This window comes from Pongo pygmaeus, chromosome 10 (genome assembly GCF_028885625.2).
Source record: "Pongo pygmaeus isolate AG05252 chromosome 10, NHGRI_mPonPyg2-v2.0_pri, whole genome shotgun sequence".
Taxonomy (NCBI): Eukaryota; Metazoa; Chordata; class Mammalia; order Primates; family Hominidae; genus Pongo; species Pongo pygmaeus.
The window spans coordinates 13,383,593-13,409,225 of NC_072383.2; the positions used below are offsets into that span (position 1 = coordinate 13,383,593).

General features: G+C 43.6%; 1 protein-coding gene across 1 annotated transcript; it reads right to left on the reverse strand.

Annotated features, from left to right (window-relative positions):
• On the reverse strand, positions 1–25,601 carry HEBP1 (heme binding protein 1). The gene is made up of 4 exons (XM_054444228.2): positions 25,200–25,601; positions 14,387–14,525; positions 12,293–12,473; positions 1–616 (listed from the first exon to the last, which is right to left on the reverse strand). The coding sequence occupies exons 1-4, from the start codon at positions 25,275–25,277 to the stop codon at positions 445–447; spliced, it is 570 nt and encodes a 189-aa protein (XP_054300203.1). The 5' UTR covers positions 25,278–25,601; the 3' UTR covers positions 1–444.
• Between the last annotated feature and the right edge of the window lie 32 nt (positions 25,602–25,633).

A 25,633-nucleotide genomic window follows, 5' to 3' on the forward strand; every position in this document is an offset into this window, starting at 1 on the left:
TTTTTCTCAGCTGTTTAAGTCAATGCCTTTTATTTTTAGTTTTTCTGAAGACAAAGCTCTTATAAGAATCGCAGATGAAAGATCAGGCACAAATCACATTTTCCCCCTTAATAACAAGATACAAATCCAATGATTTTAGAAAATCAGTTTTTAGTGACCCAGATGGCTGGAGAAAAGCTGCCAGGATTTTTCTGGTCTACCGCAGAATTTTCTAAATCAATGAGAAGGATGCTGCATATCTTGGCTGTATTATTTCCTACCGTGAGAAAAGAGACTTAGTATATGGAACATGCTTTTTTCAGAAAATTGGCAGTAACTGACTTTGAAGGAAAGTTGGTTAAGTTGAACTTGCAGTTGGAACTTGGGAAGCACTGTCCCTTTCTGCCACCCGAGGAAGCAGACACAGAAGCACACTTCCAGGAAGTTCTTGGCTCAGTGGGTCACTCATGTCTTCAACAGCCAGATCTCATTGCGCCGTCCGTAGGGCTTCATGGGAGGGTCATAACCTGTGCAGAAGTAGATGTCCCCCCGGTAGGTGGCTGTGCCCTCCAGGGCAGCACGCAGACGGGTGGCTTGTGCTACGTAGTCTGCTTCCTTGGCATAACCGCCAAACTGCCTGGGGGTTCAAGAGCAAGGGCTGGTTACGAAAGGACATGACCTCTGAGAGAGGGAGGAACTTTAGCAAAAAGAAGTCACTCACCATGCTTATTATGACAAGCATGCTAGAGTGGTAAGACTGGGGACTGAGTCACCACTTCCTAGATGGGTTGATTTTACCTCTCTGAGCCTCAGTTTTCTCATCTGAAAAAGGAGATATATTTTCTTTTTCCTCTAGAGTTATGAGTGTTAAAAGCAGTAATGGACGTGAAAAACTCTAATGTGGGGCCTGAAACACAGTAGCCGAGTATAAACGTGAGCCTCCCTTTCTTTCCTGAAATACCCAAGGGGACAGTAGGTTTGCTTTCCCAAAGGCCAAGCCTTCACCCTTTTGTCTGGCTCCCTCTACTGCCCGGCTGTACCTCTTTTCTGCTGCTCTGTCACCACCTTGGGAAGGAGGAAGACTACAGGGGACTTCGGGCAGAGCTGCAGCAACGAGTATGGTGGCTAATGCCCCTTCCACAGCAGAGCAGCTCTAGTGACTGAGTTCATCACAGCAGTGACTTGTAGCAGCTTCATTCAAAAACAGAGCTAGGCTAGCCTGGGCAACACAAGACCCTGTGTCAAAAAAAAAAAAAAGCTAAAAAAATAAAAAACTCAGAGCTAACAAAGGCAAAGACCCAAGGAAGACTTGGGAGGGCCCCACGCAAGCTTTAAACATGCCCCAAATAAAGAAATCACTTCTCATAAATCCTTTCTTCTGCTCAAATCATGAAAGCCTTCTTTTTCTAGTAAGGAAAGAGACCGTTCCTAAATCTGGTATTTCTTTTGATGGCAGAAATTGGGGACAGAGAAGCAATAAAGCCTTTCTTTTTCAAGATTATTATTCTCTCCCTTACGTCATCTGCTTCTGTTCCAAAATTCATCTTGTAGCCTACCCTAAATATACCACTCTAAATCTGGGTTGCACTAAAATTTTTATTAGAGTCAAGTACATCCCGATTTCTAATGAGCTGTATGACTCAAAAGTCTGAATCTGCACCAGGCCAAGATTAGGCCAAATAATGCATTATTTTTGGTGGAGTCCTCTGAATCATGCTTTGCTCTTTTACAAGTGGTTAGTCATGCTGGACAAGCATTCAGCATGTTGATTGCAGCATCACTGATGTGAACACCCAGGATGTTTTCTGTAATGGATTGGTTGTTCCAATGTCTAGACAACAGCTACAGAACATGGATGAAACTGAGACCAATTTTGAATAGCAGAGGCTTGATTTTTCAAATATATTGAAGAGATTATAAGGGAGATGAGGAAAGTTGGGCTCTAGCTTCATTGAGGTTCAAATGAGAGGAAACTGGATTAGTAGACAGACAATGAATATCCAGGAAAGACTTTTTTCAGGCAATAAAAGCCTGTAAGACACTGGAGTTTTTTATGAACCATGTCTTTAGATTGAGAACCATTTGTCTGAAATGAATCAAGTGCTGGAGGTGGAAGCAGGTGTTGAGTGCTCTCCGCACCCCCTACTTGTGCTGTGACACTGAATTGTTCTCTAGGAAAAGGGACAATGTTGGCTCTTTAAATACTGATTTTGGAAAGCTCCAAAGGAGTGGTCCTCAAATGTCTTCCTTTATCAGTTAGAGGCAAAATGGCTAGTGTGTGCTCAAATTCTAGCTCTGCCCTTTCTAGGTCTTAAGCTAATTCTAAAATTTCTCAAATCTTCAGGTTTTTCCCTGGTAAAATAGGGATAGTGATAACATCAATCTTCGAAGGCTACTGTAAAGATTAAAGGAGAAAAGACTATGCAAACTGCTCAGCGCAGAGCCTGTCACGTAGTAAGCTCACAACAAACAGTAGCTATTATTGTTACTTGGCAATTTGCTCAGAACAGCCTTTTAATTCCCTGACTCCAGGGTGAGGGACATGATGGTAATCTAAAGAAATACCATGTAGTTGAGTGTTGTGGTGCATGCCTGTGGTCCCAGCTACTTGGGAGGCTGAGGCAGGAGCACTGATCCAGGCCAGGAATTAGGCTGCATTGTGCTATGATCACATCTGTGAATAGCCACTGCATTGCAGCCTGGACAACACAGTGAGACCCTGTCTCCAAAACAAAAACACAAAATACAACAACAAAAAAACATGGTAATATTATGAACTGGCTCAATGAACAATTCTCACTTTCTCAATTAGGCCTATTCTTAAAATGCTTTGTTACCTTGTAACCCCATTCTCTAACCCCATCCCAATCTTCTTCTTATGTTTTACTTTTTCTTTCTTTCTTTTTTAACAGCACTTACCACCTTTTAACATACTATATAATTTACTCATTAAGTTTATTGTTTATGGTTTGTGTCCTCTGCTAGAATATAGGCTGCACAATGGCAGAGATTTTTGTTATTTTTTGGCCACTGATGTACACTGAGCACCTAACACAGTGCTTGAACATGTTGGACCCCTTGGTTAAATGAACAATTCTGGGCTAAACAATGAAAGTGATGTCTTCAGCCTGACAGAGCTAAAGATGACAGCACTTAGGACCTAGTAAGTGAAGTAGTTACATAAGTCTCACTCACTCATTCACATAATAAACATCTGAGGGGACAGTGGTGGGAACTGAAACAGGAGAAGTGGATCCACTGCAGCCAGATGCGAAGGCCTTGAATGCCATGCTAAAGAGTTTGAACCTCATCCTAGATGCACAGGTAGACCTACGAAAGGGTTTTTTTTTTTTTTTTTTTTTTTTTTTTTTTTTTTTTTTGAGACAGAGTCTCGCTCTGTTACCCAGGCTGGAGGGCAGTGGCGCAATCTCGGCTCATTGCAACCTCTGCCTCCCAGGTTCAAGTGATTCTCCTGCCTTAGCTTCCCGAGTAGCTGGGACTACAGGCACACGCCCAGCTAATTCTTGTATTTTTAGTACAGATGGGGTTTTGCCATATTGGCCAGGCTGGTCTCGAACTCCTGACCTCAGGTGATCCACCCGCCTCAGCCTCCTAAAGTGCTGGGATTACAGGTGTGAGCCACCACGCCCGGCCTGGAAAGGGTTTTAAAGTAGAGGACTGGCACGATCCAATTGTGCTTTGGAAGGATCCCTCTGGTGGCAGTGGAGGGACAGGGGAAATGGCAAGGGGTTGAGAGATGTGGGGCCACTGGAGTCCAGGAACAGCCAACTGTGAGATGATGAAGGCAGGAGAAAGGCAGATTTGAGAGGTACCTGTATGTGGAGGGAGGTAAGAGAGAGGAAGGAAGAGAGGATTCTCCAGGGCTTCCAGTTAAGCCTCTGGGTAGGAGAAGATGCCGCCAACCAGAATAGGGATTAAAGGCTGAAGAGTAACATTAGGCAGGAGGGGCAGCTGTAGGGGTGTTCATGATTTAGTTTGGGGGGCATATGAATATTGAGGGCCCTCTGTGAAATACATTCATGCAACAATTATTATCTAAATGTGTGTCTGACCATGTAAAAATCTCCTTAGACTTGGGACAGAACTGGAGTCAGAGATACCAATTTGGGAAGGAGAAGGATCTAGTGACAGAAACTTGGGAGTGCTCAGCGAGTAGGTATTGGCTATAATCATGGTAAGAAGTGACATGTGGTAGAGATGTTGTGCAAACAGCAGGCCAGAAGCTTGCTCCTTAGAATCCTAATATCTAAGTGGTGGGTGGAGAAAGAGGACAGGGCAAAGGACGGTGAGAAGGGGCTGAGAAGCACAAGGAAACCCAGCAGAGAGTGAGATGGAGAATGTCATCATCATTCGGGGACTCCTAAAATTCACTCTGGGAAAATCCTCAATTCTTTATATTTATTCCCAGGCAGACTGAAATGCTGGTAATGCAGATAAAATTTTCCCTGTTGCTTCATCGTAGAATCCTTTTACTGGAAAACAAACAAACTGGGTGGGCTATGGGAACAGATATATGAGTTCTCCTCTCTGCTAATTTAACCAACCACACTGACTCCCACCATGGAACTGCACAAACAAGCCAGAAACCAAACCCTACCGGGAACCTCCTGGTGTATGAAGGGAGCCTAGCTCTGGCTGACTCTGCCTGTGTTCACAGACACTTTGCCTCATTGGTTCCAGCCTCAGCTTCCAGTCTGGACATGGAGCACAATAACAGTGGGCCCACTGCTCTCCGAATTCATGCGCGCACTTGAAGGTGAGTTAAGAAATGCTCATAAAGTGCTTTGAGCCCCTAAAAGAAATAAACGTGAAGTCTATATATTATTTTTGTAAGCCTGTGAATACGTCTTTATCTATAAACGCCTCATCTTGAAAGAAGCTCTCCTCCAGGGCAGTGTTTTATCTCACCCAATGTCAGAGCTCAGTATTCTGAATAAAGAATTTGGTTACCATGGGAACTGAGGAATCTCAAACATACACACACCCCTGATTCCAGAAACACAAAAGGAGCTGACTCAAAAGGTCTGGAAGAGTTAGAAAGGGGAAAGATGACACAAGCAATAGTGAAGGCTAGTGGAGGGAAGCGGGGCTTTCGTCCAAGGCAAAAAATCAATGCATTATTTTTTAGGGAGTGTCTGGTGCAGGCATGCAGGGAGGAAGAATGACTCTGAGCTTGACCATTCAACTTCGAAACTTTAACATCAATGGATCAACACACACTGGTGTACAGTCTGCTATGCATGCAGCCCTGTGCTAGGCAAAAGAAGTATCAGACCAGGAACTGACAGCCTCACTACAACAGGAAGAGACGCTTCACACAATAAGCGTTTCATTCAACCAGGCTGGACCTGTGCTTATTGAGTTGAACATCACTGAGCACAAAATGCAAGCCAGACACCATAAGAGCTGTAAGGATGATAAAGATGTCTTTCTACCCTCGAGAGCTCTAAGTGTGGTCAGGAGAGAAACACACGCAAAGATTATGCTGGCTGGAAGGAAATGCTGGAATGAAGGTGGAAGGTACATCCAGAATGTTCTGGGGCTGAGGAATAGCGAATGATGGGTTCTGACTTAGAACACAAAGGGAAGGTATTAAGAAAGAGGTGATATTAAGCATTTATTGAGCATCTCTACTTTTTTTGTGTATGTGACCTTGTTTGGAAATACAGTATCTCTTTTTGATGCTGGCAATGAACAGTATGACAACCTTCTGTCCTCACAGAGCTTCTAACAAACAGAGGCTGTGGAGGGTTGAGAGGAGCTGAGGACATATGAGCAAAGGTCTGGAAGTGGATGTTGTGTCCGGGGTGGGAGGCATGTTGGGTGGTGGTGGGTGGGACGCTCTGAGATCAGGTTGACATGGGAGTGGTGCTGTGTGTGGAAGGTGGTCAGTGCCATCACAGGGCATTTTTACTAGGCTATACTGCCTGGTCAAACATTTGGCACCCAAAGTTGACCCACCCTCTCCTAGTGGAAATGAAGCATCTCATTACTAACTGGGCTTTTGTTCAAACCCCAGTGTCTGGTTGGATGGGCCTGAGGCCCCCAACCAGAGCTGAGCAGCCTCTCGGGAGGCTCAGTTTCTGAGCAAAGACAGGTGATGTGATCAGTCCTGTGCCTTAGGCAGGTGGTGATAAAAGGACACTTTAGAAGGGTCAGAAATGGGAGAGCTGGAAGCCAATGCCATGGCAATCATTTGCGCAAGAGATGATGAAGACCTGTGTAGATGGAAGGGAAGGAAGGGACAGCTGGGAGCTGACCAGGATGAGCCAATAATTAGATGCAGAAGCGAAGGAGTCAGAATGACATTGGAAAAGGGTGGGTAGGAAGAGGGAGGGGACCATCACTAAGACAGAGAACACAGAAGGGGATCTGATTTTGCATGGAAATCTGTGTTGTGTTTTGGACATGCTGATTTGGGACATACTTGAGGAGGTTTATGTGGTGAAGCCTCCTGGGAGCTGGAAATATAAGGCTGGTGCTTGGAGAGAAGGCAGCATGAGATGTGTTGACCCAGGCATCATCCACAGAGAAACAGCCTGAAGCCCCTGCCTGGTGAGAGTTTATAAAAGACTTACGGGATAACTGACAGTTGAGGGGGGAGAGAAAATGGTGATTAATTAGGCTGAGACACAGAATCTTATCATCGGCAAGGCTTTTGGAGGTGAGGTGGCTTAAATATTAGAGATATTTAATAAATGTTTGTCAAATCAAACCAAACTTCCCACCTAGTGCAAATGTCACATGGCATAAGTGTCACCCGTCTATCCAGATGGCACTTGAACTCTTTCAGGGGCAAGGACATTACCTCATGACATCCATTTTACTGTTAGACACCTAAAATAGTTCCTGGTACAGAGTAAGTGAACAAGGAATCTACTATCTTTTGAATGAAGGAATGAATGAATGGGTAAATCACATTGTCTCAGGCTCTATGCTGAGTCTGATGGGATGACAAGACATTCAGGGGAGACAGACAGAGGTTAGGCTGGAAAGTTACCAACACACTGGTGACAGCTGAAGCTATGATGGGGACCAAGATCTTTATGGGAGAGAGCAGAGAGAGAGAAGCACAGGAGAGGCAAGGATGAAGCTCTTTCATTCATGTATCCATTCACCAACTTGTTTTTGTTTTTTATTTAGAGATGGGGCCTCATTATGTTGCCCATGCTGGTCTCAAACTCCTGAGCTCAGGTGATCCACCTGCCTTGGCTTCCCAAAGTACACAGATGTGAGCCACTATGACGGCCAATTCACAAGCTTCTTATTGAACACTTGTTATATTCTAGCCAAAGGCCCTGCCCTTAGGAAGCTTGCATTCTAGTGGGGAGAGGGCAATAAATAAATGAGCAGATAGAGATATATAATGCAATTGATTATAAGTGAAGCAAAGCAAAATAAAGCTGGATAAGAGGACAGAAAAGGACAGGGTGCTATTTTCAATAGAACGGCTGGGCAAGGCCCCTTTTAATTGAAGTGAGGGGGCAAAGCAGGGTGCTAAGACTGAAAACCCTTGGTCCCAACTTCCTGTGGTTATAAACAGGGTTGAATTGTCTAGGAACATGGGCAAACACTGGTCTGTAAATCTCCTAAGTGGTTATGTGGGAACCCCCTAAGGGTTTAGCAGTTGAGTTCTTTCTTCCAAACTTCTCTTTCTATAGGCTGAACTTCCCAAGCTGCCAATGGTCTCCACTGGGGCCTGGTCATTTAGAGGGAAAAATGACATCAGCAACCTAGGTGCTGACAGCTGACAAAGTTCTTTCAAATGCACAATGAAACCGGCCTTCGCAATCATGCCTTAGAAATCTTATTTTATAGATGAGAAAACTGAGGCTCGGAAAGATGAAACAACTTGCTGCAAGTTATAAAACTCATAATTATTGGAGTTGAGGTTGTAACCCAAGTGTATCTGCAGTAACTTTGACTTTTTTATTGTTAATTCTAATAAAACTTGATCAAATTCTCAAAGGGAGGTGAAGTTAGGAGGAGGAGAATAGGCCAACATTTACTGAGTGTCTACCTCATGTCTAGGATTGAGTAGGTATTTACAGGTATTATCATATTTTATCCTCACAACACCATAAAAAGCTAGGTACTCATGTCCATCTTACAGATGAGGAAACTGAGGTGCAGTGAGGCTGGCAATATACCAAAGGTCCTATGGCCCCTGAATGATGAACTGGGTTGGAGCATAGGTTACCCTGAAAATAAACTCCTGGTTTCCAACTTTTTCCTTTATATCTAGACATTTCATTTAAACCGTGAAAGTTTCATTAAGACCATCAAACTTCTCCTGCTGTTGGTCCCTATTGAGAACCTGGTGCTGAAATGAGCTGAAAAGGCCAAACTCTAACCTAAGTGCATAGAGAAAGGACAGTAGTCTGGAATGTTGCCGCTGGTCTAAGTGTGAGGATAATTCTATCGCCTCTTGTGAACACTAAACATATTCTGATAGTGCTATTTTTTTTCACAGCATTCTATTCATCTAAAAGCACCGGTAATTAACGATGCTAATAATGTATAATCCCTTTGTAAACATCTCTTCACAAGGTCATAAAGAAGGAAGACTGAATGAAGGATGCCAGGCTTTCATTTTAGAATTAATTTTGTCATTGAATGCACTCACTGCATTATTTGATAGAGTCCTTTTGCATTTGAAGTAGTACATTTGCCTTCCACCATCTCATTAACATTGCTTTCAACAGAATCAGAAATAACACAAATCACTGCAGGGTACTTTTTAATGCTCATTTGACTATGCAGTGACATCAAGTGGCAAATTGAGGAATGATCATATGCTGTGTGAGAACTCCATGTTAAAAATTCCATGGAGCCAGGCTAGACACCACATTTGGCACTTTCATCTGTTTAGACTTCAGAGAATTAAAAGGAAATGGTCACCGACCTGCCTTTGATAGTACTCTTACACCCCTTCCCACCATAAGAAACCAGCATTCCTTAGAGAAATGGCTAATTATAGCTCTAGGGCAAGAAATGCTAAGATGTGCTCAAAACATCTCATTATCCCAGAAAGCCAGGGAGCCATCAAAGACTACTGGAGCTGTGTCAAAAGGACCAACAAACCAACTTGAAGAGGCTCCCACTGGCCAACAATGGGGCAATTAGAGCATCAATAAGAATAATAACTGTAACAAACTGAAATGTATCAAATATGTTTAAATTCATATGTTTATAATTACACTCAAAAAACGAAGATGCAGACCACTTCACCTTGAGGATGTTACAGAATGAAATTACCATTCTGAAAACCGGTAAATAAAGAGAAGGTATCAAGCAAGCATGTATCTGGCTTTTTCTATATGAAATACAGGAAGCCAAATAGTAAACGAGGGGAAGTTTCTCTTTACCGAAATATTGCAGGTAATAAAAGAAGAAGGAAAAACAGAGAACATTATCGTTTTATGGCCTCTAATGGAACAAGACATGTAGGCAATGATGAACTATGGTCACCAACAGCAGTCAATCAGGGATAATCAGACACTGTGGGCCCCTGAAGGAAGTAAACACCACCACCTAGGAAATATTCTCACCAAAACTTCAAAAACTTGAATCTGATCAAGTCTTTAGTTTCAACTACTAATTTACAGGCAATACGGGGCTCAGAGGGATGTGGTAAAATGTCACGGAAATATAATCAGCAAAATCCAGTACAGATAATAATAAGATAAATGATCCACAGATGGAAAGGAAGAATGTAAAGTTGTGTTGGTAAAGAAATTCACAGATTAATAAAAACTTAAAAATATACCATCGGCCAGGTGTGGTTGTGTGCAACTGCAGTACCAGCTACTTGAGAGGCTGAGGTGGGAGGATTACCTGAACCCAGGAGTTTGAGGCTGCAGTGAGCTATGATCACACCACTGCACTGCAGCCTGAGCAATAGAGCAAGGCCTTGTCTCTTAACAAAAAAAAAAGAAAAGAAAGTACTACAAAATCTGACTTGGATCCAGAGTCTAACAAAATATTAAAACAAATGATGGCCAGGCGTGGTGGCTCATGCCTGTAATCCCAGCACTTTGGGAGGCCGAGGCAGGTGGATCACAAGGTCAGGAGTTCAAGACCAGCCTGGCCAAGATGGTGAAACCCTGTCTCTATTAAAAAAACTACAAATATTAGGCATAGTGGCAGGTTCCTGTAATCCCAGCTACTTGGGAGGCTGAGGCAGGAGAATTGCTTGAACCCGGGCAGCAGAGGTTGCAGTGAGCCGAGATCGCACCACTGCACTCCAGCCTGGGCAACAGAGAGAGACTCCGTCAAAAAAAAAAAAAAAAAAAAAAAGGAATGGGGGAAATCTGAGCATTGAATATTTTATATTACAAATTAATGAATTACTATAGAAATTTCAGAAAAAATAAAGTATCGTGATTATATTTTTAAAAAATCTTCAGTAATTACCTGAAATATTTATGAATGAAATAATATAATGTCTGGAATTTGCCTGAAAATAATCCAGGATAGGGCTGGGTGAATGCTGTGAAGATATACATGACACAGAATTGGCCTTGAGCTGATCATTGCTGTAGGTAGGGGATGGGCACATATGGTTTCATGATCTTATATGCGTCTACCTTTCTGTAAGTTTGAGAATTTCCATACTAAAAAGTTAAAGACAAAAGAAAAAAATATATATCCACTCATTACCCAGGGTCTGGTAAAACAAATGATCAGAAACTAGCCCCATCTGCTTGAAGTCTTAATGTGAACTGATTCAATCATGTCTATCTCATTCCTTATGAAATAAGAATGAACAGACAGAAGGGGTAATTGCCAAAACCTGCTTCAGGTCATAAACATTAGGTAACATATAAATAGTATCTTAGTAAATACTGAAAGATATTTAACAATAATCCTATAAGGTTACATTACATTCACACACACACACACATCATATATAGGTTATATTATCAGCACTTAACAAATGCAAAAGCTAAGTCTTAAAGCGGCTGAGTAACTTCCCAAGCATCATCCTGCTAATAAGCAGTAGAGCTGGAATTCAAATAAAATACAAGTTCATTTTATTATACCTGCTGCTTCCCAAACACAGGAAATAGAATGGAAAAGACAAGCAGACATCTAACCCAGGGCACAAGATTTAAAGAGGCGCTCACTCTCAGTCCCCATCCTGCACTTGGACAGCTGTAAGAGTGAGTGCTTCCTTAAATGCTGCATCCTAGGTGCATCTCCACCCTAGGAAAAGATACTGTTAAGTTAATTTGCTTTCTTTACACCCTCTGAAGGGAAGCTGGGAAGTCTGAATGAGGACTGCAGGACAAGCACAGGAGCTGAGGCTCCAGTGCCAGCTCCCAGCTGCATTACATTCACTGTCCTCTGGGGGGCCCTGCAGTCACCTGGCCTAGGACTACACACAGCAGTGAAACTCACATTCTCAGAACATTCACACAGCTCCAGGGAAAATGGTCCCACCATTAGGTTCAGGGTTGCAGCAGGGCAGCCAAATTTGGAGGTCCCTGAAGTGGACCAATACTCAGTCCAGTGCAAGATTATATGTATATGAATTTTTCATGAGGTTGCTCCTGAGCAGAGCCAAACCACCTATGGTTACTTCTGGTGAAGATCCTGGTCTTCCCCTGAGCCTGGTTTGGTGCCTGTCACATGGGAGGATTTTAACAAATGTGAGGAGTCATCAATGATCTAGAAGACTTGGTTTCTGAGGGCAGGTTGTAGCGCGAGGGATAGAAACTAGTAACCATTTGCACCTGCTATTCTCTACAGTCAAGGGAAAATGACCCCATATGAAGTCCTGGAAACAGGACCAGGATGACAAGAGAATAGGTGTGCTCTGCTCAAAGGACTACTGTCCAGGAACACAAGGAGGGTGGAAGCCCAGCTCTGGCAAATGCTCCCTGCTCTCTGGCATTCAAGGGGAGTGTGGGGTAGAAATCAGGTATTCCTCAGCCCTTTTTGCCTCCCATGTGTCCATGAATCCAGACCATGGCTTGACTTAAGATATTTGCTGAGTCTCCTAGAACCCTGCTATGGCTAATGTAGACATTCATTGTAAACTTAAGCAAAGCTTAAGCTCTACCCATCAATTTGGCAACTGGCCAAGGCATTTATTCTGAAAAAATGCAAATGTGTGTGTGCTGCAGCCTGAAGAAATTAAAATGAGAAACTGTTAGGATTCAGCATTTCCTACTTAAATTAACTCAGCAACCATAAAAATTTGATGGGAATCCTTGCCAGAGGTGATGCAAGGAGTGGTACGGGAATCAAGTGCCACCCATGGATGCCTGAAGGATTGTCTCCTTACATGGAATAGACAGTGATGCCTTCCCGTTCCTCAATCTTAACGCTTTTGTCACTGGGAGCTGGTGGGTCGCTTTGAAATTGGTTTGGAATCCGGAACCAGACTTTTAATTTCTTCTGCAGAGAGCCATCTTCATTGGGGAACACAGCAAAGGAAATAGGGACTGTCATCCCCATCCCAATTCCTGAAAACACAAAAGCACAGAGTGAGGCAAGGATCAGAGACAGAGCTTGCTCAGGGCTGTGGAAGACACATTAGTTCCATTCGTCTTTCAAAGCGGTATTTTTTTTGTTCTTGAAATTAACAATGAACATTTCAAGTGTTAAAAATACATAGAAATACATGAACAACTGTTATTAGTATACGCTGTTGGTAGGAGTATAGTTGTACAACTCTAAAAAATGATTTGGCAATATATATCAAGACTGTAGATTATCAGTCTCTCTCTCTCTCTCTTTCTTTCTTCTGACAGAGTCTTGCTCTGTTGCCCAGGCTGGAGTGCAGTGGCGTGATTTCGGCTTACTGCAAACTCTGCCTCCTGGGTTCCTGGGTTCAAGCGATTCTTGTGCCTCAGCCTTCTGAGTAGATGGGATTACAGGCGCGCGCCACCACACCCAGGTTATTTTTGTATTTTTAGTAGAGATGGGGTTTTGCCATGTTGGCCAGGCTGGTCTTAAACTCCTGACCTCAAGTGATTTGCCCATCTTGGCCTCCCAAAGTGCTGGGATTACAGGTGTGAGCCACCATGCCTAGCTAGTATTTAATTACTGCCTATTTAAAACATCAATCTAAAATATGGAAAAGGCTATAGGTAATAAGATATTCATTACAGCAGAATTAAAAATTCTGTTCAAAACAGGAATATGTCTGTGTAAATTACAGACACATGATGAAATATAATGTAGTTAGGAATTATGCTTAAGAAGACTCTGGTACTAGTGGAAAATAATTATGAAATAATAACTAACAGAAGCAGGATATGTAATTATAGGAACACTAAGATTACATCAAAAAGCCCTAAAAAATATATTCAAAAGACAACATTGATTGTATTGAATGGGGGAATTAGGGAATACTGTTTTGTTATTTTCAAGGTTTTCTTTAGTGAGTTTTATAATTCTTATACATATTTTCATTTAAAAAAATTTTAAGACAGTGTTAAGAAGGAAAAGACTTCTTCCTGACCTCCTACAGGTTAACATATCTTCCAAAGCCTGATTACTTTAGTCCTAGTAATTTTTTTTTTTTCAAGCAAGTTTTTTAAGTAAGTAAAGGAATAAAAGAATGGTTACTCAATAGACAGGGCAGCTTCTAGTAAATGTTATTAAGGCTAATACATGTTTTTAGCTCTCTAAATTATCAGCTTGAGAAATATCCTAAAAATTAAACACATCTCTTTTTTTCCCCTTGCTTTCTGACCCACTTTTGTTTTGCAGTGATTCCAAAATGCTACCCAAATTAGAGGGCTTCTTACGAGTCAAACTCATTTTTAAATATGGTTTACATCTAACAGGTACACCTTTCATGAGACTTCAGGCTTATCATTTTAAAAGTAGAGAGGTGGCCAGCATGAACTTCCAAGTTTTTAAGAGCAGGATGGCTTAAGAATTCTCAGACCCTTCATTTGCCAGACAGGGTCTGGTGCCTCACTGCTCACTGAGCCTCAGGACCCAGCAGAATCTGAGCTACCGGGGGCTGACTCTGGGGATCTCCAGCCTGATGCTGGCCTTGCCTTGTGCTGTAGCTCAGCTTACTGTGGGCACACGTCACCTAGTCAACCAATCCAAAGACATAATAAACACCGCAGGGTTAAAAAAAAAAAAAAAGCATATGGTCCCACACCTGGGAGTGAAGCAGGAACTTGGAGATACTGAGCAGGGATGCCTTCAAGTGAGGGACAGGCTGGGCTGATACCAGAGTGGTTTCCCCAGATTTCTGCAATAAACTGCTTGTTCACACAGTGCAGGAGGTTCACGGGTCACTGAAACAGGTCGCTACACGTGCCTTGTAGCCCCTCACTTGCGTTTACTACTGATGAAGTGAGACCTTGCAAAGCTGGCCCCTGAGACCAGAGCCACGTCCTGCAGGGGTACTCACCCTTGTCATTGGTGCCCCCGGCGTACTTTGCGACCTTGGGCATTGCTTCCCGTAAAGCCTCATCCACAGGCTTATCTGTCACTTCTACTGTGGCAAATTTGCCTCCTTCACAGGCCCTTTCTTCATAGGAGACTTCTTCCTAGAGAGAGAAGGCACAGTGTTTAAGAGGTACAAAGTAGCAACTTGTGATGTCTCTAGAAGTAGTAACAGAGGGCTAAAAATCTTTCCTTGGTGGGTATGGCCATAGAGCAGAAGGGACAGGCCTGAGTATGAACGGCTACGAGAAATAGATTCTGGGATTCTTGTAGAGACAACATCCAAAGCAGGAAAATCTTATACATTATATTCTTGGGGAGATAAGAGAAGATATTGCATCCTGAAAACTAGAATGCTACAAAAATGGAACATTCAGAGAGCAAAAGAGCTCTCAGAAATTAAAAATCTGATAACAGAGAAGAAAAATTCAGTAAACAGATTGGAAGATAAAGTTAAACAAATAGGAGATTTAGAAAAAAAATAAAGATAGAAGGGAGGAAACAAAAAAATACAATGACGACAATCCAACAAAACTGTGAAGCCTCCAAAATTGGGCTCATTCTAGTAGGAGGACTGCAATTCAAGGAATCAGAGTTCATTTGTCCCTTGGCCTCCTTGGGGGATTGGATCCAGGACCTCTATGGATACCAAAATCCATGGATGCTCAAGTCCCTGATATAAAATGGTGTAGTATTTTGCATTTAACCCACACACATCCTCTTACATACTTTAAATCATCTCTACATTACTTATAATACTTAATACAATGTAAAAGCCAAGCAAATAGTTGCTATTCTGTGTACACACACACACACACAAACATACACACATATATTTTATTTATTTATTTATTTTTGAGACTGTGTTTCACTCTGTCACCCAGGCTGGTGTGCAGTGGTATGATCATGGCTCACTAGCCTCGACCTCCTGAGCTCAAGCGATCCTCCTACTTAGGCTTCCTGAGTAAGTGGGACCACAATGCATACCACCATGCCCTGCTAATTAAAAAAAAATTTTTTTTTTTTTGGTAGAGTCTCCCTATGTTGTCCAGGCTGGTCTCAAACTCCTGGGCTTAAGCAATCCTCCTGTCTTGGCTTCCCAGTGTTTGGATTATAGGCATGAGCCACAACTGAAACCGCCTTTGTAAAAATTATAACTGAGGAAATTATGAAAGTGAAAGAAATCAGACTTCACTAACTCTATCTTGTTTCTAACCCTTAAGCTGTCCTTGCGGGATTCCTGGGCTTAGGCCTAACTAACTGTGGGGAGGAATTCAGTTCATGGTTTGACTCTGAAAGAAAATTGGTAACAGCCCTTTCCCAGTAAGACCCCCTTCTTGCCTGGGGTCCAGTCTGACTTTGCAGGACTAACAAATTAGCTACAAGATTAGAAATTACAATTTAGAGGTCATGCAGCCTCTGGCTCCAAGAGTCTGAACCTCCTCAAATTGCTCCTGGGGATAACATCACTATTGTAAAACCTAAGATCAGTGCTTGAGATATTTTCCAGACCCTGCACTCGATGGATCAGCTGACACCACTCAGACCAGTAATCTGGCCCAACCAGTTCTGCCATTGCACCGAGGAACAGGAGACAGCAAGAAAAACCTAACTTGGCACCCCCCATGATTCCATCTCCAACCTGACCAATCAGCACTCCTCACTCCCCAAGCCCCTACCTGCCAAATTATCTTTAAAAACTCTCATCCCCGAATGCTCAGGGAGACTGATTTGAGTAATAACAAAACTCCGGTCTCCCGCAGAGCCGGCTCTGCGTGAATTACTCTTTCTCCATTACAATTCCCCTGTCTTGATAAATTGGTTCTATCTAGGCAGCAGGCAAGGTGAACCCACCAGGCAGTTACACCACGCCTGGCCTCTACTGTTGATTTATGTATTTTTTATTGCTGTATTGCTATTATTATTTTTTGAATATTTTCCATCTGTGGTTGGTTGAATCGTGGATCCAGAACCCACAGACAGAAAGGGCTGACTGTAGTTCTGTTCACACCGCGCTCCCAGACACAGCATATCCTCTCCCTAACTCTTGTCTCACTAAATCACAGCCTCCCAATCTGCTTAATGCTCAGCTCCACTGTCTCTTTTCACACAAATCCTTCTTTCCTCTCTGCATCACCACTTTCTGCATTGAGGCCCTGTCCTTGGACTATCCTTTCCCTGGTGTTTAGACTCATTATGGACCCCCACAGCTCTCCTTCAGTACATCTCCTGCTCCTTGCCACGTGATTGCTCATATAATTTAATTTTGTATTCCTGGACATACCGTAAGGCAGTGTTCTTCACTTTGAAAAAAAATCACAATCCACAAGAAGGAAAGCATTTTTTACAGCCTGTCTTATCATGAATATATACATAGTTAAAGTTTCACAAAGTAATGCTTTACCCTTATGGATGAGATGCATCCTGGTTTTTTTTTTGTTTGGTTTTTTTTTTTGTTGTTCCTTCCCCTATCCTGTTTTCTTCTCTTCTGCTGTACTGGAGTGAATTTTATTCCATCTCATTAGAAGAAGGAAAGTTGGCCTATGTTAATTTTATCATCTGGTAATGAAACATTATTATAGTTTCAACAATTTGCAATAAAGCCTTTATGGGCAGAAACTATACCACAGAGCTTTACATGTGAGAAATGCAACAGATATTTATTTGATTAAGGTGCTGTGTCTCCTAATAATGATTATGAAAAACAGACACATGGTAGGGAACCTGGCTGCCCTAGACTGGTCAAATAGGTTTTCATATAATATCCTAGACTGAAGATTCACAACTAGGGAAGAGGGTGTGACTCCCAGGGGGACAGAAGGTGTCTCTGGAGGAAGGCAGGACTGTAGGGCTGTGAGTGGCAAGTGTAGCCTCAATGAGCATATTTAATATTTATTTTATTTTTGAGACAGAGTCTTGCTCTGTCACCTGGGCTGGAGTGCAGTGGTGTGATCTCTGCTAACTGCAACCTTCGCCTCCCAGGTTCAAGTGATTCTTCTGCCTCAGCCTCACAAGTAGCTGAGACTACAGGCGTACGCCACCACTCCCAGCTAATTTTTGTGTTTTTAGTAGAGATGGGGTTTTGCCACGTTGGACAGACTGGTCTCAAACTCCTGACCTCAGGTGTTCTGCCCACCTCGGGCTCCCAAAGTGCTGGGATTACAGGTATGAGCCACTGTGCCCAGCCTTAATATTGTAATTTTAACCCTGAGTGCCAAGTTCATACTTAAATGCCCCTTCACATGGGGTAGAGGAAATTGCGCCAGACCAGGAATCATGAGGCAGCAAGTCAGCCTTGACTTTGGGGCACCGTGCTGAATCATTCTGAGGCTGCTGTGAAGCCCTCCATCTGGTGAATCTGACACTTCCAAAGAGCCTTCAGTAGCAAACTGTTAAGTAAACTTAGGGTGTTTTGCTCTTTCTGTTGCTGCAGAGAATTCCAGAACTCCCCTTTCATTTGGGAGTGCACCTACCCTTGGCACTTGTAATGTTTTAAATTCCAGAAACACTATCCTGTGAATCACAGAAGTTCAGAACCTAAAATGGTTTTAAAGTTTACCTAATCTAACTAATTTTATCAAGGAGAAAAATGAAGAACCAGAGAGACTAAGTTGCTCAAAGTGATGTAACTACTGAATGGTGAAACTGAAACAAAAATTCCAGTTGCCAAACTCTAGTCTACTCCAGTCTAATACTCGTTGCAAGGTTCTCTAAAGCTAAGGCCAGTGGGGAGGTGGTGGTGAAGTGAGCATTTAAACCTCTCTTTCTTTTCTTTATCCTCCTTTCTTTTTTTTTTTCTCTCTTTCTTTTTTTCTTTCATTTTCTTTCTCCCTCCCTCTCTCCCTGCCTTCCTTCCTCTCTCTCTCTCTCTCTCTTTCTCTTTCTTACAGGGTCTCATGGTTGCTCAGGATGGAGTGCAGTGGCACAATCTTGGCTCACTGTAACTTCAGCCTCCTGGGCTCACGTGATCCTCCCACCTCATCCTCCCAAGTAGCTGGGACTACAGGTGTGTGCCACCATGCCCAGCTAATTTTTTTGTATTTTGTTTTCTCTGTCTTTTGTAGAGACAGGGTTTCACTATGTTGCCCAAGCTGGTCTCAAACTTCTGAGCTCATGCGATACACCTATGTCAGCCTCCCAAAGTGTCTTTGCCTTTTTTTTTTTTCTTTTCCTCTCTCTCTCTCTTTCAGATGGGGTCTTGCAATGTTGCCCAGTCTGTAACCTCTCTCTTTAGCCACTGTGTTAGATACTTTGGGGGGACCGTTGTATGCCCGTATCAAATTCAGAACAGAGGTATCAGAAGTCATTTTATGCAGTTACTTCTTTTACAAATGGGAAAACCAAAAACAAGATCTCACTGGAGAAAGAGCTAACTGGCTCTTTCCTTTGGTCTTTTTCTTCTTTTATTCATTTAACCAACAACTACTGAGCATCTACCATGTGCTAAACATTGTTCCAGGTGCTACAAGACAGAGATGAAAGACTTGGTTCCGGATTAACAGGATTGGCACGGTCTAATAAGGGAAGATGCCAGGAAAACAGAAGGTTATCATCTGATGATATTTTTAGGGGGCAAGGAGTGCCAGGGCAGTATGGGAACACAGGAAAGGACCACTTAGGTTAGTTTAAGGGGCATGGGTGTATGTGATAACATGTTTGGGGAGGTCAAGCTGACTTTGAGGTGGTTACAGATCACCCAACTGGATATTCAGTCACTACTTCATTAATTCATGGAATAAACATCATCAAAAACCTTTGCCAGGTGCTACAGATTTGGAGATTAATATGATAGGGATAATCAGCAGGGTGGTGAGGAGAATTACACAAATTACTGTACAATGCGGTAAATGCTCTGATCATTTGGGGGAGGAGATTCCAGGTAGTGGGTACCCCAGGAGTAAATTGAGAAGTCAAGAACAGTGTGATGACTGTGGGTACAAACAGTACAAATAGTTGTGGCTGGAGCAAAGACTGTCAAACAGGACACAAAAAAGGTGTTCTGGCCTGGTCCAGATCTCCGAAGAACTCAGAGGCTGTTATGGGAGTTGGATTTTGTAACCATTAGTCCAGTGATGGCGATTTGATAGCAAGCCAGTTCATCTACTCTAAATTAGTTCAACTGACATATTGTGACTCAAATATAGGATTTTGCAAGTATGTCTGGGTCTTGAATGGAGGCTCTCTGAAGCAGAAAAGAGATCTAGAAAATGGCACGAGCGACCTGGGCTCTCGGCCTGTTCTCCAGGCACAAAGTCCACAGCAAGGAAAGAAAGGCTGCCAAGAAGGGACTCCAGCTTGACTTGGAGAGCAAAGCCCCCCATGATACACCTATCATCCTTTAAGTCTTGGCTCAACTCCACCACCTCCTCCTCCTGAGTGATCCCTCCTTTCTAGGAACCCCTAAAATCAGATAACTCTAGAGCTGGAAGGGGTCTTATGTGTCCATCAGTTCATCTCCTCCTGATACAGATGAGCAAACTGTCCATTGGGCAGTTGGACACACAGGTCTGGAGCTCAGCAGGGCACTGGCGTAGAGGTGTAAATTTGGGAGTCATCAGCATAAGGGGAGACTAGAGCTGTGAATGAGGTTGGGATTGTCCAGAGAGCACTCTGGACAATATATATATTGGGCAATATATATCTACACCAATCTAACTGTGTTAATTAATCCCCTGCCTGAAGGCATTCATTCACCAAGTTCTTAACCTGCCCTTGATGATGCAGGCACCACTGAGCTTCTACCTACGTTGCCAGCCACACTCACAGCACCTGTTCTGCAGCTTTCTGCTGTTTCCTTTGATGCCATGGTCATTTCCATGCCAGGGCCTCTGTGTCTGCTGCTCCCTCTCCCTGGAGCATTCTCCTCCTGCCTTTGCCTGGTGTCTCCCTATTCATCTAACAGGCTCCAACCTAAAAGTTACTTCCTCAGAGAGGATCCTGACTTAAAATAGGTTCCCCGTGATATTCTTACCCACCCTGTACTTTCATAACACAATACTTATTGTAATTACAATTAAATGATGTGTTAAACTCCCACCTCCACCCATAAACCCCACAGGGTAAGGACTGTTTCTCTTTTTCACCGCTGTATCTCTCTGTACCTAGATGCACCATGTCTTGCATATTGTAGGCACTCTACAAATATTTGTGAGAAAGGAGAGATGCAGAGTAAAACCTAGTTTTACTCTAATGAGAAGGAATACAAGAGCCATAATAGGTGGGCAGAGAGATGAGGACCTCATCTAACAGGATCTCCTGGAAAAAAGCTGGGCCACAATGTATTAAACCAGTTCTAGTGCAGGGACCACTTGTTTTCATAGCATCTGTATCCATAACCACTCATTTGAACCACGGGACCACTGTGAAAATTCAGGCTTGAGAGATGGAATTGTAAAACTATTCTAGTTCTCCAGGGAGCTCTATTTAAATGTATTTAACCAGATTCTCTACTGCTGTAGAGAATAAGGCAGCTAAGTTAATACAGTCTTGATTCTTAAAATTTAACATCTTTAGTGCATTTGCTTGTGACATGGAACACAATAATAGCCCTCCTTCACCCCATCTCCATTAGTCTATGCTCCCAATCAGTTCCTAGATGGAGATTTTGGCCTGTGGCTACAAAAACCAATTTTCAGCATTCAGTGGGAACCTTGGTCAAGTTCAAGTCCCAGACAAAGTTCTAACAAGAATGCCTCTGGCTATGGGATTTGCAAGTGCTTTGAAAGGTCAGTTTTTTTCTTGCCACTTCATGTAGTTGGTATACATGCTAATGTTGGAAGTCTGCTTTCTCATTACAAGAAAATACTGATCATAACAATTAACCTAACAGAGTACTTTCTATTTGTCTGATGTTATTTTAAATGCTTTACATGGATTCATTCATTCAATTTCTCCAATAACCCTGTGAAGAAGTTAGTGCTTTAATCTTCATTTTCAGTTGAAACTGGGGAACAAGAGGTTAAGTAACATGCCCAAACTGCATTGGGTGAATAGTGGAGCCAGGACTCAAAGCCAGGCTATCAGGTCCTAACCTGTGTGCAAGGCCGGACACAAATCTGATAAGGATGTCAGTTACTAATATCAGTCCTGCTATGAGCATCCAAAGGCCCACCCAATCCAACACAGAGAGCAGTCTACCCTCCTCCCTCCCTAAGCAATTAAGAAGGCACCTGATAAGGTCTGCAGCAGCACTGGCCTCCCTGCCAAGTACTTGGAATCAGCCCCGAACATCTGGTGAGCCTGAAGCCCATGCTATATGGAGAACATGGTATGCCATCATTTGCCCAGGAGAGTGGACAATAGTTTCTGACCCAGGCTGTTTCCAGGATAAAAGATAATTTCAGGGAGAGGTTCTCTTCAAAAATAATACCCTTAAGTTTGTATATTTAAAAAAAAAAGGTTTACAAGTATTTATGCATAATTAATTAATTTCACATTGGCATTGTTATTCTCATCTTAGAGTTGAGGAATTCAAGGGCTCATGGGATGTTAAGTAACTTACCCAAACTTTACTGTAAAACTAGGGGGAAGCTAACCATTACCATCTCCAACCAAGTACTAGCGTTGAATAATTTTATAATTGGTTATCTCATTTGAACTTCAAAACAATCTATTAAGATATGAACTATTATTTTCTTCCACAATTAGCTTCAGAGGGGCTAAGTTGGCCTGTGACCACACAGCTAGAAAGAATGAAGCTGAGATGAGCACTGATATAATGCTATTACTATATTTGTAGGGTATGTATACGACTTTACAAAATGTTTTCATGGTTTTAAAGAATTTAATACTTATAGTAACTCTGGAAATAGATGGAAAAGATATTTTTATACTCATTTTATAGCTGTAGAAACTGAGGTTCATTTGGGTTAAATGATTTGCTTTAGACTGGTACCAATATCCCGTATGGCCCTATATTCCCATCAAACACTGAGAGAAGATGCTTATTAGGGAGTTCTCCTTATCCCAGAGGCCCCAAATTAACGGCAAGTGACACTGTATCAATAAGAGTCAAACAGGAAACAGAAACTACTAAAGTATTTAGAGCAGAAGCACCTCGATGCAAGGGATTGGTTGCGCAGATAACAGAGGGGCTGAGATGCCAGCAGGGGACAGAGAGGCAACCTAGAGGTTAGTAAGCACCCTAGGAGACATAGAGGGAGGATTACCTGTTACCTAAGTTCAGATACCTAGGTTACTGGGTAGAAGCTAGAACCATGGTGGCCTGTGTAGCGGAAGCCAAAGCCACAGAGAAGCTCCTAGTAGTATAGATCTGATGGGGTGGAGAAGGAGGAGAAATACTCTGGTTTCTCCCTTTTTATCTCCCAGTAGAGACTCCCACTGAGCAAACGTAGCTGGGCGCCGGCTGACATCTGGCCTGGGAAACAGGCCGAATGGGTCAGCTTCCACTCCACAGGGAGACAGCAGAGCAGGGAACGGGTGAAGAAGGAATCTGAGGGCACAGGCCACGAACCAGCCCAGACCCCTCTCCGCCTGTGTGGGCCATCATCATTAACCCAAAAAGACAAAGTGAGCCCCATTCTACGACAAAAAGCAAGAACATGTGGATTCTTAAAGTGTTAGAACCACAGGAACCTTCATCAGGGCTGTTAGGAGAAAGGCTGTGGTTCTGAGTAGGGCAACTACTTGATGGGGAGGCCAGTGATGCTGCAGACCTTATCGGGTGCCTTTTTCATTGCCCAGGGAGGCGGATAGATAGCTCTCTGTGTTGGCTTGGGTGGGTCCTTTGGATGCTCACAGCAGGACTGATATTAATAACTGGCATCCTTATTGCATTTGTGTCCAGCCTATGCACAACTATGTCAGTTTCCCTACTCAAAATCACAGCCTCACTCGTCATACTCCCTATTCCTCATTCCCCTTCCTTGCTTGCTTTTCTTCACAGCACTGATCACTATCTGATCCATGATACATTTTATTTGTTCATTAGCCAATAAAACATAAGTTCCATGAGGGCAGAGACTTTTTCTGGTTTTAATCTTTTATCCCATTGCCTAGAAGAGTGCCTGGCACATAGCACTCAAAAAACAGTTTTTGTTGAATTAATTTTAAATTGGGTGATTTCGCATAAGAATCTGGATATATGGTTTTCTTTAAGAATTTGGCAACACTGTTTCATATATCACTGCATAGCAACAAGTGGCTGGAACTGCCCTTTATAGATGGAGACCTGAGTTCACTGTGATTTGCCTCAGTCCCCACTATGCCTTATAGCCTAAAACAGCCAGCTTCATCCATTTCCATTACATGCCTGGCTGCTGCAGGTATTCAAATGTGGGACCTCTGATCAGGGCTAAACTGTTCATTCTACATAGAGCTGGGGAAACGGAGATAAGAACAGGTGAAAGGTCTTTGGTTGCTCAAAGAGTTCAGATTAGAGTCTAACTGAGGGCTTTCGCGACATGAAGATCATTGTACTAGGTATCAGAACTTGGTCCCCAGGCAATACAGTCCTTTCACAAATGAGGCATCGTATTGGGAGCTCTGTATACAGCTGCACTGTTTAAACTACCTGTCCACCAGGAGATTATAATCTAGCAGCACTCTCCTTGTTTTCAGGGGTGCAGTCCAGTTAGCCCATGTTAGCACTGATATAAATTTTGGGGAAGACAGCAATTATGCTCTCCTCACTCATTCTGTATTCTAGGTACCCAACTCCAGCGGATCTAATTGGCCAAAAGCAATGGTACAGCTCTGGGCCTTTGTGCATGCTCTTCTCTGTTGTGTGCACTCCTACACATCCCTGAGGCCCAGCTCAGGACACTCCACTGAAGGCGCCATCATAGCCCCCTGGCAGAATTGACTACCCCTGTGCTTCCTGCCTAGCGCATTTATGTCTATTCTGCACAGATCTTGTTCTTTTACACAGTAGTCTCCCTTATCTACAGCAGATACCTTCCAAACCCCCTAGTGGATACCTGAAACGGTGGACAGAACTGAACCCCGTATCTACTATGTTTTTTCCTATACATACATACCTGTGATAACGTTTAACCTATCAATTAGGCACAGTAAGAGATGAACAACAATAATAAAATACAGCAATTATAACAATATGCCAGCATTGCTAAGCTTGCACTTTGGGGCCATTACTAAGTAAAATAAGGGTTATTTGAATACCGCCACAGTCGATCCGATCATCAAGCTAGCTACTAAGTGACTAAAGGGTGTGTACTAGAGATAGGAGGCTGACCTTGGACAAAGGCGCATTCCGCTCCCAGGAATCAAGATTTCATTCTGCTACGCAGAATGGCCGGAAACTTAAAACTTAGGACTTCTGTATTTCTGGAATTTTCCATTTAATAGTTATGGACAGCAGCTGACCACCGGTAACTGAAATCGCGGATAAAGGGGGCTACTGTCCTCAGTTCTCTAGTACTTGGGAGTTTCTTGCGACACTCATTTCTGCAACCGAGTGTCTCTCAACAAATCAAACTGTTCGGAATGTTTGGAATATTTAAACGAAATAATGCATTCAACAGGCAGTGCCCAACTCCCCAAGATGGGATTCTCTCCTTGGATCAGTCTCTCCTGTTTACCCCCCCTCTTCTCACCACCGGCTGCAGGGGGACCTCTCACTCCTTTCCTTCCCAGTCCAAATGCTGGGCGGTGGAGAGCCGCACTCGCGACGGACACCAGAATGCACCTTCGATAGCACATTCCTGCCCCACCTGCCCCTCAGCACCCGCTGCAGCCCCGACGAGGGTGGGGGTGGGAGGCAGCAATCCTTCAGGTCCTCGGCAGCCCTGCGGGCCTACCTTGTCCCCTTTGCTTAGGACCTGCCAAGGCCACGTCTCTACGCTTCCGAACAGCGAGTTCTTGATCATGCCCAACATGTTGTAGCCGAGACGCTCCCGACACACGGGAGGACGTGAGGTGGCGGGGGCGACGGAGCACCACGGGCAGCGACCACCGGCAGAGGGGCGGCGAGGCGGCCGGGGCGGCGAGGCGAAAGGCGGGGCTAGAGGCAGGGGCCAGAGGGCGTGGCTAGAGGGCGCGGCGGCAATTCAGCAGGGCGGTGAGGCAAGGGGGCGGGACGGCGAGGTGAAGGGGCGGAGAGAGAGGGCGGGGCGGCGAGGCGAGGGGGCGGAGAGAGGGCGGGGCAGTGATGCGAAGGGCGGGCAGCAGCGCCCAGGGCAGCAGCGCAGCAGTGCAGCAGTGCGGTGAGGCGAGGGCGCGAGGCGGCTAAGCA